This window comes from Frieseomelitta varia, unplaced genomic scaffold, assembly GCF_011392965.1.
Source record: "Frieseomelitta varia isolate USP_RPSP 00005682 unplaced genomic scaffold, Fvar_1.2 scaffold_182, whole genome shotgun sequence".
Classification (NCBI taxonomy): Eukaryota; Metazoa; Arthropoda; class Insecta; order Hymenoptera; family Apidae; genus Frieseomelitta; species Frieseomelitta varia.
In genome coordinates this window covers 1,697,249-1,713,446 of record NW_025109550.1, presented here as the reverse complement: position 1 = coordinate 1,713,446, position 16,198 = coordinate 1,697,249, and the positions used below count along the sequence as shown (strand labels likewise).

Genomic DNA, 16,198 nt, shown 5'->3' with positions numbered 1-16,198 from the left:
TTTTTTTTATCTGAAATTTGCATGCAAATCGACCGCGTTCTCTATGTCGAGCCTCTCGGTTCTTGGAACTCTACAACAGCTGTCGGTGGTTATCTACGAAAATTACTGTTCTGCTAATTGAAACGTTCGCGAATTAATTCCGTATAAATCTTCGGGGGCAATCGTTCATAAGTTGGGAATTTATCATTGTGTCATACACGAATTGGCTGGCTAATTAAGATATGTTTATTGTGCGGCATGTTTATTGCCTCTGTCTTATCATTTAAACAATTCCGTGTCACTCGCCATATGTACAGAAATCACTTGACTTGTTAATTTAAGATTCGTTCGAAATTGTGCCTCGTTTTCTAGAAATTTCCTGCGAATCGATATATTCTCGCATGTTTTCTTCGGTTCGATGCTTGAACAAAATTTCGCCAATCTGACGCCTCGTCAACAAAATCGCTGAACGACTATTAAAATTATCTCTCGGTCACAAATCGTGACCAATCGCTCCAACAGTCAAACCAGGAATCATAATTGATTTCACAGGGCTGTTTTCTCCGTAAATACAACTCTGATCGTACGTTCCACATTGTGACGTCGTCGCGCAGTTTTGATCGTCATTTGAAATGTAGATCTGATCGCATAAACGCGGAATCTTGACGATTCGTCGCGATAAAGTCGCTCGTGCAACGAATTCACGTTCGAGGTGAATCGGCGCGGTTTCCTCGGTTCCGTTGGCGAGGAAAAACGAGGGAATCGGAAGCCAGACGAGGCGAGAAAGATACGCAAGATGCTAGAGGAGGTGGAGGGAGAGAACGTGCCCCCTGGTGTGCTACGATTTCAATATTAACCAAAGAGATCGAGATTTCGATGCGGATAAAAGTTAACATGCGCATCCAGCCGCTTATCGCGATCCGGCTCTACGAACGATGGTGCTTCTTAATTTGTTTACACGACCGTCTACTATCATTACGCGGAACGCGTAAGTTTAGTTGCTCTGTCCGTCGTTTATTGAGGATACACACAGCAGGAGGATACATACACATAATTTCTCTTCAGTTTCCTCGGCTGCGAGTGATTATTAAATTCACTTGGTCGATCGCGAACTCCCTGATTCTTTCCGGTGTGGCGGAAAAAAAAATGATTTTCCGAGTTTAGTTTGTTTAATATACCTACCAGGCGAAGCGACGGGAATCCAGATTCGTCGAGATATTAATAGCCGCGAGTAAACTAATCAGAGCGAGATCTGTGTAATTATAACCATTACATTACCGAGAACTAGACCTGATTCAATTTGCACCTGTAATAGTAATTTCGTACGTCTATATGTATCATTTATAGGTTGAAAGTGATCAAACCTTTGACCAAACGTTGTTATTACTATCTGAAATCTTCGTGTTAGAAACGTCTGTTTTCCTTACTTTCGTTTCCAATTAACTCGTCGGAGAATGTTTAAAGAACTTTTACTTGAACGTGCAGATATTTCCATTTCTATTAAACAGACTGATCTTTTGCACCATTTGTTGGTGTAAAAGTTCTCTACTTTGAATTGTAATTACATATAGGCTAATTTTTACTTGTTTAATCACACACTATCCTCCATGTCTCAGTGTCACGTAGTATCTAACTAATACTCTAATACTACTATGTCTGTTAGTATGCTTCCGTTTCGAATACAGATAACCGGACTAATTTTTATTTATTTAATAACACATCATCTTTTACGTTTATTATCACATAGTATTACGTAGTATCTAGTTAATATTGCTACGTCTGTGAGTGTGTTGTAATACTAACCGGAAGCTTTCGTTTCGAATACAGGTAACCGGACTAATTTTTAATAATACTATTTAATAACACACCATCCTCCACGTTTCATAGTATCACACAGTATCTAGCTAATACTTCTGTGTCTGTTACTGTGTTTTAATATAATACTAACAGAAGCTTCCGTTTCGAGTACAGGTAACCGGACTAATTTTTAATAATACTATTTACTAACACACCACCCTCCACGTCTCATAGTGTCACACAGTATCTAGCTAACACTGCTGTGTCTATTATTGTATTCTAATATAATACTAACTGGAAGCTTCCGTTTCGAATATAAGTAATTGGACTAATTTTTAATAACACACCATCCTCCACGTTTCATAGTGTCACACAGTATCTAGCTAACACTGCTGTGTCTATTATTGTATTCTAATATAATACTAACCAGAAGCTTCCGTTTCGAATATAAGTAACCGGACTAATTTTTAATAACACACCATCCTCCACATTTCATAGTGTCACACAGTATCTAGCTAACACTGCTGTGTCTATTACTGTATTCTAATATAATACTAACCAGAAGCTTCCGTTTCGAATATAAGTAACCGGACTAATTTTTAATAACACACCATCCTCCACATTTCATAGTGTCACACAGTATCTAGCTAACACTGCTGTGTCTATTACTGTATTCTAATATAATACTAACCAGAAGCTTCCGTTTCGAATATAAGTAACCGGACTAATTTTTAATAACACACCATCCTCCACGTTTCATAGTGTAACACAGTATCTAGCTAACACTGTTGTGTCTATTACTGTATTCTAATATAGTACTAACCGGAAGCTTTCGTTTCAAATACAGGTAACGGGATTAATTTTTAATAATACTATTTAATAATACACTATCTTCCACGTCTCATATTATCATACAGTATCTAGCTAACACTGCTGCGTCTATTACTGTGTTCTGATATAATATTAACCCGAAGCTTCCGTTTCGAATAATAGAATGTCACTCGTTCACGAGCCGGTTCGCAAGCGCCGTTGTATCAAAAAGATCGATCTGAGAGTCGAACAGGGAAATTTAATTGGCGTTGACCGTTACAATTCGCCGGCCAAAGGGAATCGAGAAATATTTTAATTAGCAGACACACATCGCGTCTCCGACGAAACTTTAACAGAAAGCTGAACACGCGTTCCTTATTGATTTACTGCAATCCACGTTCAACGTCCGACTTCTCTCCCGTTTTCTCCCTTTTCCCCCTCTCCTTCTTTTTTCCTTTTCTCCTTTTCGCTTGGTCTCACTTCTTCTTCTTTTTATTACGATGAGCAGCGCCGATATTCCTCGTTCTTGGTTCTTCAATTTTTTTGTAAATTACGGCTGGGCAAACTCCGTCCGAGGCATCGGTGTACGCAATTACGTATCGGTATGAACGTGCGTGTGCCATCCGGCGTGGAATAAATTGTCGGTTTAATTGAAACTCTGGTTCAGTTGATCGGGTGCCCAGCAATCTCTAAGAGCATGGAAATTTCCATTCGTACTGCGATCTAATAATTGTCGTCCGAGATGCTACGAGGACCGTAATCGATCCACCGATCGGACATTGTCTCGCCTCGTCTCGTCTCGCGGAAACCTGAAAAATTACACAGTCTCGTATAATCGATGATAATTTTAATTGAAGATACCGATCGTGCTTCCTCCTTGTTGCGTCGATGTGGTCATATTCGAATTACAGCGATCTTCGAGTTACGTCGCCAAATGAAGAAGTAGAGCCCTTTTTGTTCCTTCCTCGTCGAGGATGCTTATTACGGGCAACCTATTGATTTATTTCGCCTTCCTCTTCCCTCGTGATCTCAAATCGTCGAAGGCTCTCGCTCCTGTCGATACGCGACTACCCGAATACTTTGGAGCGTCTCTCGTTAATGAAGAAATATTTGTTTCCTTTTCTCTTCTTTATTTTCGGCTTTTATTTCCTGTAATCGCGTTAAAAACGGCAGTATTGAATACCCTGTTACAGGATGAAAACACGCGCGTTAAATCAGAATCTTAATAACCCGCCGACTGTAATTAAAGGATTTTAATCGGTGCGTGTACGTGTGCGTGTGATAAAAAGTAATGTATAAAAAGTCAACCATCTCGTACGATGAAACTTTAATCATATCGTGCACATAATCGTATCAGCTAGCTCGAGGGCTATACCGGTGATTCAGTAACGAAGAAGCCTCGTTCATTCCCCGGTCCCTTCTGCAGATCTGCTAAACAATTTCTCGCTGTGTAAGTAACGTAACAATTATCCGCGGCGTAGCGCGTATCCAGCTGCACTCTGTAAAAATGAGAGAGAACGAAAAATAAAGAAGCGCGATAATTCTATTTCCACTGGGTCACGGTGGCCTGTAATTAAAACGATCTCGCGAGCGGCGCGATCTTGGGAAACGAAATCGAACACGTTGATTATAATTTTTTAAATCAGCACACCATACACGCCCGATTCATCTCGATAAATCTCGTCGAATTTCTGGCCGAAGAATCGTATCGAGTTCGTTCGGTTCATCTAAAAATCGAACCTCCAACGATATTAATAAAACGCTCGAGCGATCGCCGCGTAATCGGGGATCGATCGAAGGTTAAATGGATCGCTGTTGTTGTACTCGTTGGAGAAACGAAGGATTTTCTTATTGCCTCTCGCGTTCGACGGGCTGTTTCGTCGAACAATGGTCGGCTGCAAATTGATTGAGTCTTTCTCGTGTTCTTGCTGTTATCGCGAACCGGAGAGAGAAATATTTCCTTTTTCGAAACGGTTCTTACTATCTCTGCGTTTTATTGAGATACTCGAAGGCTGTCGATTGTTTCTTTCACCATTTCACGTCACGGTTTAGTGGAAATCTAATCTGTTATTCCTGTCTTGCTTGTCAGTCTCCTCCAACTTTTAGTTTAGTCGAGAGATACTCTCGCTGTAACCTTTTAATTACACAACCAATTTTCGCCTGCGATTTAATTAAGATTCAACCCGGTTCGGCCACTTTTTTCTTCGCTTCTACGAAGGATAATTAACTTATAAAATGTTTAACCTGTCGAGGAAACCCTCCCCGTGATCCGTAAATTTTCCCATTTTAATCACTTGCGCTGGCAACCGATTGCGGACCATAACGAGAGTGACCAATACCGTATACAATTCGTCGCTTTCTCTTTGAACTCGTAGGTACATCACTGGATAGTTATTAATTATTGAGAAGTAGTAAATTTATTATTTGTTATACTTAAATATACTTAAGGTTGAGAAAATATTGCAATTTTGGGATAAAAAATTCTCGACAAGAGTGACGTGCGTGACAAGATAATTAATTTACTGAGTCGCGTTGATTCAAGAATCAACTTTTCGAACAAATGCGACAAAAATTAAAAGAGCGCAGACCGGACAGACCGTTTGTCTAGTTGGCTTTTTGCTCGGCAGCAGTCTCTTGGAAGGAACTGGCTTCCTCTTCCCATGCATTCACGGTGCACCAACCCACCCCCGGAAGGGTACTTGGCTCTTAATGCTGGCTATACGTAGCCAAGGATTGCACGCGAAGGTATTAATATATAATTAACCGGCCTGGTTGTAGATGGTATCTGAAAACCTCCTTATCGGCCAGCAGGCCGCCGATACCGAGGCTACCCGTATTATGCGAAGACCCTTTACGTGGCTTCGTACCTCGTTCGACGAGCTGCTGCTGCACCGCCGCCGCCGGCCTTTATTTTTCTTCTTTCTTCCTCTTTCGCCTCGTTCCCCCTTCCGTGCCTTTTCGTACGCCCATCCCGTCATTTTTCTCTCGTTCCTCCTTTTGTTGCCTTCTTCGTTGCCCGGCGGGAACACGATCCCGAGTTCCTGCTTCGAAAAATCGTGAAAAATTGCCGCTACCACCGTGTTCTCGTGCCGGTCGTTAAATTTCCTAGTTACTGTTACTACGCTTGTCCTTTGTTGCAATTAAATAATGTTACTTGTCACAAAAGTGATTGCTCTTGCTTTGAGTTTTCGAATCGAGTCGCGTCGTTTATCCAGGTGTTTCACCTTCCTAGTTTCAACGCTAAATAGCTAAACATGAACGTTCTTGCTTTCTCCAACGAGTCGTTTTTTTTTTTTTGATACTGTACAGAATTTTATTTTATTTAAATTATCTTTTTTTTATTAAATTTGGAAAATTTAAATTTATTAAGTTTGAGAAAAGAAAACGACATTACTTATGTTTCATACTCTTAATGTTTCTCAGAGGCGCGTCACACACGTACGAAATGGAACAACTCTGTATATGCCGCTTATGGTTCAATCGAAGGTAGCCATTATATGGTAAATTAAAATGGGCCTACTGGCGAGCTCTGCCCGAGACAACTGGCACGCACCTGTCGTTGGACAGCATAGTTTCGTTTCTTGCAGCAACGCCGGTCCTTTCCCGCAGTGTTCTTTTTTAATTAGCTTCCTTTAGCAAGCGCGAAACTTCGCCGACGTGTTACAAGGCGTTGCGTGTCGCAGTGTGCTTCACATCTGGATTAGTTGTCACCCGATCGCCGATAAGATCCCGATCGACGGTGGAACGCATTAAATCACACTGTTCCTTGGCGAGGGAACTCGCTGAATTTCGCGGCTATAAATTCTCCCTGGCACGTACGTTTCCTTTCGTCTCGTCTCGGCGTCCGCCGTTGTGTATTCCTTTAATTGATTTCAAATTGGTACAACGTCTTCATACGGTGTATATTTAATTATCCGCAGGAAGTCTGCTCGAGACTCGATTCGAGAGGGAACTCGAGTCGCAAACTCTGCTAGAAGTTTGCAATTTCCAAGGAAAATACCCGAGAGCACGAGTATGTCGGAGCTTCGAAATTTCTTTCAGAAATCAGAGAGATTTCTTCTAATCAAACTCTCAAATTTGATTGTAACGTGGATAGAACAGTTTCCGAGTCTTTGAAAAGATTGGCAACTTGATTTCATTTGATTTCAATCGACTGTTCCTTTCGAAAGTCACAAAATTCCTTTACGTGTACTCTCAATTGAAACTCTCAAATTTTAGTACAACGAGGACAGATTGGATCAACGGTTCCTCATTGTTTTAAGGAGATTGGTGATGATAATTGGCTCGAAAATTTCGAAAGAAGATGTCGCTTGGATATCGTACAGATTGCTGAAGAGTAGCAATCCGGTTGCCCGAACACTCTTATTACTCTGGATATTTAATTTAAGATCGTGGCGAGTCGTGGCACGGAGGCGAGTCGAGCAGAGAAAAGGACGAAGGGAAGGCCTGGAGGGGTTGCTGCGCGGGGGTTGGCGGGGCGGGGAGAATGGTGGCAGTGTAACCGGGCGTCAGGAGGATTGATGGCGTCTAGATGCAAATGCAGTCAGTCTGGCACGCAAGCAACGTATCCACCTACCGACGCCTTATGCCAGTTAACGCCTTACAACTTAATAATCTTGTTCGTTGTCCTCCTCTTCTTCTTCTTCTTCTTCTTCGTCTTCTTCTTCTTTCCACCCTTTCCGTCCCACTCGGCTTTTCTCGCCTTTTCCTTCACCCCCTGTGTGCACACCTACCTCCTTCGTCTCCCCCACCTCTAATTTTTAACGCAATTTCATTCCGTGCACCTCTCTTTCCCCCCCTTATCTTCCAATAAATTACTCAAGTTTCTTCTCCCAGTAATTCCCAATCTCCCCTTTTCCTCGAGCTAATAATTTTCTTCCTGCTTAGTGTTTCTTCCGTTATTTTTTTTTCTTTTTTCTTTTTTCTTCCCTCCTATTGTCGTCGATTTTTCTTCCTGATTTCTCTAAGTTCTAACTTTCTAAATTGCGTCGCGATATTTTATTTTTCCTCTCATCCCGTATCCCCGTCTTCGACAACTCGAATCTCTCTCTCTCTCTCTCTCTCTCTCTTCCATCTGCCGTCTTCCTGCTCCGTTTTTCTTACTCGCTGGAACTCGTTCCGTCTTCCCCTTCGTACGATGCACTTTATCATTCTCTCGCGCCGGTTAAATTGCTTTATTAGCCCTGTTTTCTTGGGATACCCCCGCCGGTGGCTCTCGCCACGATACGGTTCCGGTGAATCGGAGGCCGTGAAAGGAAGGTGGAGAAATGATCTAACGCGCGAGTATCATTCGCAGTTCGTTAAACGCCGCGTTTTAATAAAGCTACTAATGTTTCGGATAGACTCGATCGGCTATCGCGACCCATTTGCACGTCGAAATTAATCGTCGAAACCGCAGCAAGTCCACTACGTTGAAGATATTTTTCTCGTTCTTTCTCGTTTCGTTTACGTTATTTCGTTCTTGATAAATTTGAAAGATGAAGATCGTTTCAGACAGGAGAGCACTGTCATTAAATAGGGAGTATATTAATCGATCCTGTTTCTTTTATTCCACTTTCGATCGTTCACTCTGAAAGAACTAGAGCCAGAACCTCTGAGCCAACGAGTTTAACTTCCTGCGCTGAAATGACGTATAAGTATGTAACCCAGGCAAAACAAATGATAAGTTTATTACCTCTTAATAATTTCTATCCAGTGATGTTATACCGACGTGTTCAAAAGAAAAAGTAACCGGCGAGTTATTGTACACGGTTCGGTCACTCGTTATGGTCCGCGCAACCAGTTGCCAGCGCAAGGAGTTAAACGCACCATAGATATTCATATTGGTAATTACAGTCATTCTAATTGAATTGTATTTCCCTCTAATAAAAGTCAAGAGCAATTAGACAGATGCACGTACTTGGTAATTAAACCAATACGGGGAAGAGAAAATTAGAAAACTTGGCGAAAGTTTGTCTCATTACAAATCTCCGTCCTTTTGGATCTGATCCTTCTCTCCATTTTTTTCGTTGTAATTAAAATAGGGTATGCTTCGAGAGAAACGACTTAATAACGTCTACAAATATCGTGTTATTAACTTGACTCTAAAGCCCTCCCGAAATGTCCCAAAATCATCGGTAGTACCGAGAATCACGGGGGCCGGCAGCTGCCGATCGCTTAATTCGGCACGGAGCTACTAAGTGGCGCAGCGGAATTTCCTCGAGCCTGTAATTTATCATGATAAATCAGACGGCGGGCGATCGAGAGTGAGGCCAGAACGCGAGGAAGAAATACTCGTGCGCCGTGTGTGGAAATTCATCGGTGCATCCGTTTTCTGGGCAGAAAGTGGCGGTCCCCACGGGTGCCTGAATGTCGTTCCTAACGCTAATGACGTCGTTGACTCTCACTTAACAAGAGACTACCCTCTAAATGGAGGGTTGCGCCCTGTTGCCAACCGGTCTGCCTGGTACACGGCAACCCGGTGATTACGACGACTCGGATTCACTTCTAAATTACGTCCGTCGTAAACGTTGTTAAAGTATGTGCAACCGTCCATCTCGCGGGAACTTTTCGTCGCTACCACGTCGTGAATTTTCGTCGAATCGATGTCGTTTTAGTGGACCGTGCACGGTGTTCGAAGAATACTTTGTATTTGGAAGAGAAGAGAGAATCTTGAAACGTGGATACAGAGTGAACAATTACTTGAGGATATTTTTAAAGATACAGTGCACAGTGTTTGAGAGATACTTTGTACTTGGAACAAAAGGGAGAATTTTCAAACGCGAACATGCAATAGAAAGTTATTTAAGAGTACCGTACACGGTGTTTGTAGAATACTTTATGTTTGGAAGAGAAAAGAGAATCTTGAAACGTGGATACAGAGTGAACAATTACTTGAGGATATTTTTAAAGATACAGTGCACGGTGTTTGAGAGATACTTTGTACTTGGAACAAAAGGGAGAATTTTCAAACGCGAACATGCAATAGAAAGTTATTTAAGAGTACCATACACGAGGTTTGTACAATACTTTATATTTGGAAGAGAAGAGAGAATTTCAAAACGTGGATACAGAGTGAAAAATTTTTTAAAGATACAGTGCACGGTGTTTGAGAGATACTTTGTATTTGGAACAAAAGGGAGAATTTTCAAACGCGAACATGCAATAGAAAGTTATTTAAGAGTACCGTACACAGTGTTTGTAGAATACTTTATGTTTGGAAGAGAAGAGAGAATCTTGAAACGTGGATACAGAGTGAACAATTACTTGAGGATATTTTTAAAGATACAGTGCACGGTGTTTGAGAGATACTTTGTATTTGGAACAAAAGAGAGAATTTTCAAATGCGAACATGCAATAGAAAGTTATTTAAGAGTACCGTACACGGTGTTTGTAGAATACTTTATATTTGGAAGAGAAGAGAGAATTTCAAAACGTGGATACAGAGTGAAAAATTTTTTAAAGATACAGTGCACGGTGTTTGAATGATATTTAATATTTAGAAGAGAAGAGAGAATTTTAAAACGTGAATATGGAGTAAAAAATTACCCAAGGATGTCTTTAAGGATACTGTACACGTGATGTTGAAGAAACATTTTGTACATTTGTAAGTGAAGGGAAAATTTTTAACATTTTAAGTGAATACGGACTAAGAAGTGGCTCCGAAAATATTATTTTTACGCAACCTTATTTTTAAAGAAAAATGCTCTTCTGTAATCAGTTAAATAGAAGAATCGTGTGGATTTGGTCCACTCTTCATTTGAAATAAAGCAGCTCGTCGATGCAAAATGAGAAAATTCCCGTGACGATTGGTTTACGAATGACGAAACGAGAAACGTGTTTCCCATCAATCGTTGCGTCGAAGAGGTCGAAGAAGTTCGATTAAAATTTTTAATTAAGAGTCGTCACGTGAACGACGTGTCGCGGGGACGTTTGAAGAGAGGCTTCATTAAGCCAGGTACAATGTATGTATGCAACTGGGAAAATTGGTGCCGGCCTATTAAGTTTAATGTCATTATAAAGGTGTCAGGGCACGGCAGCCCCGTAAAACGCGCCACGTAAAAATATTCCACGCGCGTCTTGCACTTCGGGCCCCCAGTTAATTACGGTTTAATTGCGGACCACGTCCGCTAACAGACAACCGATCGCTTTCTTTCATTAACAGATAGAAAGAGAGAGAGAGAGAGAGAGAGAGAGAGAGAGAGAGAGAGTCATGCCCCGGGACTCGTGCTTTTTATTTCAGATATAAAATCTCAATTTCGCGCCGATCCTCGCGCGTCCGGCACCGTCTTCGTTTCGACTCGACTCCGACTCGTTCCAAGACAGCTGGAACGTGCGTCCTCGCGGGACACGTGACGAGACGATTTCACGAGATTTATCGCGACGACCCATTCGCTACTTTGCAAACAACCCATTAGGCGGATCCGCCAGTGACCGTTGCTGTGTTTTCCTACTTTCGAGTGGAATTTGCAATTTATTACTCTTCGAATCCCAACCTGGCGAATTTTTCGCGCTCTTACATTGTTCCATATGTTAGATAATTTCATGGAGTAACAAAAATAAGATGGCAAGGATATTCTTGGGCATTTGTTTCAATGTCATCAAGATCGCGAAGTTGCTGTTATTTCATTTCAAAGGCGAAAGTCGAGCGAGCGTGAAACTCCGCTCAGATATCGTTAGATAATTAGAGTAATCCAAGTCCGGTGATATGCAATTCTTCTTACGCCGTTCTTTCATTATGCAAATTCGAAACACGTTGCCCGGCTAATCGTAATGCTACGATCTAAACTACGTCGTTTGTAACAATATTTTTTTGTCGCCAGTTATTTGTACACGCGAGAGTAACACGCGTATCGCGTAGTGATACGTGAGAAGAAGGTGGATTCTGGACTAAATGTGAGATCCGAATTCGATTTTCGTTTCTTCGGCGTAGTTTCGGGACAAAGGCGTGTAATCGGCGGTCGCGCGTAAAAAGATAATAGCACGGACGGTTCGGGGCTACAAATTTGAAGGCGCGGTATCCTCTTTTAACAATTGAACGATATTAATCGCGCGATTCATCAGGATTTCGTGAAAATCGTGGCAATTTTCGTTTTTACGGGCAAGAGGTATTAACGGTCGGCCGTTTAATGCTTTTAAATGACAGCCCACACGCATAGACGCGCTTCACGCGTCGCCGCTATTACGGTTAATGCGTCTGACGGAAAGGCGAGGTGGGGCGAGGGTAATCATTGTAATTTCCTTCGCGGGCTGTCCAGTTTCCAGAGTGTTTCGATCAACGGGGGCCTCGTTTCTTCTTTCGACGAGACCTGTGTTGTGCTCGAACGCGAACGCGGCGTGTATCGCCCTTTCAGCGTGACGGTCCGATTGAAACGAAGAAGAAAGCGAGCCGTGTTAATGGCAGATCCTTCGACGTTTTGGGAGAAACGTTTTGGTTAAACGCCGTAAAATTTCACAACGTAACGTTAGTTACCGGAGGGCGACAATTTGTAGCATCATTGCGTTTCCTCTCTGGTAAAACGAAAGTGAACAAACGCGTATTACGGACTTTCCAATTACGGAGAGGATGCGAAACGCGCGGCGCGGATTTCTGTTTCGAAGGAAATCATTACAGACTTCGTTGAACGCGCGCGTAATGGAATCTTTTTCTCTTTCTCTTCAAGAGCCTGTACGTGCTCTTAATTCATTCAGTCCGAGAAGAGAATTAGGATTTCGCTCGACGCGAACAATCACGCGATACTCTCCAATTGTTTCAACCTTGGGATATATTTCTTTTCGATGACCACCCTCGGAAACGCGTTGGAGCCGACGGGCTGCAGACGGTGCGCGAGTAGTTACGTACCTACGCGAAAGTGTTCCCTGCAATTGGGCTCAGGTATCCGTGTAATTTCAATTTAATTGCGCGCCATTTACCATTGTGCACACGCTTGTAAGATGTCAGCCTTTATTAAACGTTTTTAACCGCCGCCAGTTTTATCCGACGACTCCTCGAGGAATTTTCCTACCAATTTAGCCAACAGTTTCGCGATCGTTTCGTGAAGCTTCTTCGATACGAGCATTGAAAGATTGATCTGTTAATCTACCGTGAAAGGAGAACATACTATATGTACACGTACCAACCGATCTGGAGATCGTAATTTCACGAAATTATGAAAAACCGTGGAAGCCGCGGTGAACTTTACGGTCCAGGGATCGATTATCGCTGCATGAGAGAAAGAGAAAGAGAGAGAGAGAGAGAGAGAGAGAGAGAGAGAGAGAGAGAGAGACTCGGCGCAGTTTCATACGCGTTTATGGCGGTCCACGGTGTGTGTGTGTTGTGCGCGGCGACCAGCTTACGTTCTTAGCGTGGCGTAATTGCATGATGATACGTTTCGGCCATGTTGGGCCCCCTAACGACGCACGCGACCCTACACGCTGCACTTTCCGCCCCCCCTTCTCCTCCCCCTCTTTTTAAAACCACGGACGTCTTGTTTCTCGGCCGCGTGCAAATGGAAGCCAGACAAGAACGGCCGAATTGGCAGCAATGACCAAGAATTGGCACTTAGTCCCCTATTGGGCGGCGCGTTCGTTCTCAACTTCTTTTTTTTTTTTTTAAAACGTCTCTTTCTCTCCTCTTCTCTTCTCTTAGTAACGCGACGCTTTATAATCTTGAAACCCGCTCGTTCTTATTGTTATTACCGTTACCGCGCGCTAGGGAGAGATGTTAATAATAGTGCGACGCGTAACCGCTTTGAACGCTAAACGTTCATCCGGCCTTCTGTTTCTCTAAAGCGAACCCTCCGTGCGAGGATCGTGACGCGGTGACGTTCGGCGAAATCGACTTTCAGCTTTTGCTACCTTTATTTTCAACGCGATTCTTCCTCGACTTTTCGAACGAAGGTGGAAAACTTCCAAATTCAAATTCAGGCCGAGTTTGAGTTGAGAACCTGAAACGCCAGCCAAACACCTCTTTCAATTTACAGCCCCCTGCCGATTCAATTCTCTTCTACGTTCGCCGCATCGACACGTAATTTCGCCGTGTTCGGTAAATTGGTCGGAAAAAGAAATTTCGGAGTCCGAAATGTAAGAGGAAGGAACGGCGATCGAAGCGGGTTCCTCGCTCGAGCTGCCACCGAGTGTACAGCTGGATCGATCGCTTATTACGGTGTATAGATTATCAATAATGAGCGGATCGATCGATATCCGTCCTCGGCCTCGAACTCCTCGCGAGACGAACGAGAGAGGAGGATCGGATAAATAGCATCTAATTACGCTGATTAATGCGCGACCGGATGGTACTTTTTTTTTCTTTTTTTTTTTGTTTTTTCTTTTCTTTGCCTCCTCGTCAACAACGACACGGCCGATTCGCGAACATTATCGTCGATTGGCGAATCTTAATTGGACAAGAGGTACCGAAAGCGATCGGACGAACATCGCGATGACCCAGCCTGTAATAAATAGCAGCTGAACACCAGCGACGTTCATTTCGGATGAAAGTAATTTATATTCGAAACACGTTGCGCCACGAGCGCGCTTTAATCTTCCACCGTCGCGCGGAAGATTATCCCTATTATTATTATTGATGGAATTTGGTTTAGTGGAAAACACGCGTATCCAGTAAATGGTAAGAAATATATATTTATTGAGAGACTACGTGGAACGTCCTTTACAAGTTGTTTCCTCAGAAGTAAAAGAAATGGAGTGGCATAGCAACAGGAAAGACACCCCGATAGTACCGCCACAGAGTAACAACAGAAAAAAGCATGAAATAGTCAAAATAAGTGGCGACATCCCTGAGCTTGTCCCTAATAAAAGTCAGCAATCGTTGACCACCAACAATTATTTTCACTCTGAGAGTCACTCTGTCCAATCCACCTTTTCTTCAACTGTACCATCTTTCCCCCTTTTGATTTCAATTTCAACAGCATGTCTCCTCGCGTTCTTATTAATTTATTCGCTCGCCAAGCTAAACAATTTTCCGAGAATGAAACGCTCGATGGATAACGAGACCGGCAAACAGCCCACACCGATGCAAATAATACAAGAAATCTCAGCAGGAACGAGCTACGCTGGCGAAGCAGCCGCGCCGAGGTGTGCTGCCGCTATTAATCATCCAAAAAATGGCCGAACGATCGAGCTGTAATTTCACGGAAATTCGCGAGATCACGGAGTTCGATTACGTTCGGGAAAGGAAGGAGGTTTGTCCTGGGGTACAAATTACGCGCTCGAGTCGGCTCGTCGTCGTTCGGCGAAACGATCGTAGCGAGGTAACAGCAATCGTCGGAGATTTATTAACGAAACGTGCTGATTATCCTGAGAAGTGTCCCACGTAGAACGTCTATTCGTTGTCCGCCCCCTTCGTCCCTTATACACGTATAATAATGCCGCGTTACACGGTGATTCGTATGCATACGCCTTCTCGCGAGTATTGAATTAGCCTTTTTAACCCGGCGGCACCGACCGAAAATTTTTCTCGTCCCCGGCGAGGACGAAGACATTTCGATCGCCTAATGGCTCCTCCGGTGGAAATTGCTTCTCGCGTGCAGCGACAATTAGCTTAAACGCCGGCTCCCTGCCCGCGCATCGGACGAGGTTTCGCTCGAAAAGGGAAAAGAAAATAAAAAAAAAGGAAGAAGAAGGACGGACCTTTGGATCGTAACCGAGGAAGGAGAAAGAGAGAGGGAGAGAGAGAGAGAGAGAGAATATCGAGAGCTATCGTTATAAATTATCCCGGTATTAAAACGATGTTGGCGCCGAGAGTAATTTGTATTCATAATCCGTCATAACGCCGGGCAACGCGAGCTCGTCATTAACGAAGAAGCAAACGCACCTGATGTTTTTCCCCGCGACAAACATACGCATTACGGCTGTTTAGATTTTTCGACCGTCCATCCGCGGTTCGACGGCGCTTCTCGGGAAGATGGAGAGCAGAGAGAGACGCGCCAATTTCCCCGGGACCAGTTTCGCCAGCGTGTAGTAACTGGGAAATTACACCTCGTACGCGACGTGATCTCTTAAAATTGTCGGCGGCCGACGAACGATTTTTCATGAAAGTCGCGTGTTGATTTTTCCGCGAAACGCAAAATAAACGTGCGCTCGCCGTTCTGGAAAATGCCGGGGGGGAAATGATACGTGCGAAGGTGCTGGTTTCGTACGGGCAAATCGCTTTATTTCGCTCAGCCGAGAAGGAGAAGCGGCGTATCAAGTTGCACGAGTCTTTACCATTTTATGGGAAATTTATATTTTCGATAGGGGGGAGGGGGGAAGTGCGAGTACGAGTTGATTGCACGTTCAAAGCGCAAGTGAAATTTCGACCGGTTCGAGATTTCCGTACGTGTACAAAATTTTGTTTTGTTTCACAGTCGATACAGTCGTAACCACTTGCGCTGGCAACTGATTGCGGACCGTAACGAGTGACCAAACCGTGTACAATAATTCGTCGCTTTCTTTTCATACTCGTCGGTATGATATCACTGGGTAGAAATTGTTGAGAAGTAATAAATTTATTATTTGTTTTGTCTGGGTTATACTTAAATATACTTAAAACTGAAAGAATATTGCAATTTGCGACGTGCGTAGCACGTCATTCCAGCGCAAGAGGTTACGACTATAATACAGTCCTCATCGTTATTGACAACCTTCGTCCATCTCTCTG

At 43.2% G+C, this 16,198-nt stretch overlaps 1 protein-coding gene across 2 annotated transcripts in view; it reads left to right on the top strand.

Annotated features, from left to right (window-relative positions):
- The window catches only part of LOC122538897 (pituitary homeobox 1-like), a 47,365-nt gene that overhangs the window by 19,678 nt on the left and 11,489 nt on the right, over nt 1-16,198 (top strand). The window contains exon 2 of one of the 2 annotated variants that reach the window (XM_043673391.1): nt 6,975-7,128. The exons of the other annotated variant lie outside the window; for it this stretch is intronic. Coding sequence (XP_043529326.1) covers nt 6,975-7,128 — 154 coding nt within the window. The remainder of the gene's footprint in view (nt 1-6,974; nt 7,129-16,198) is intronic. 2 annotated transcript variants of the gene reach the window in all.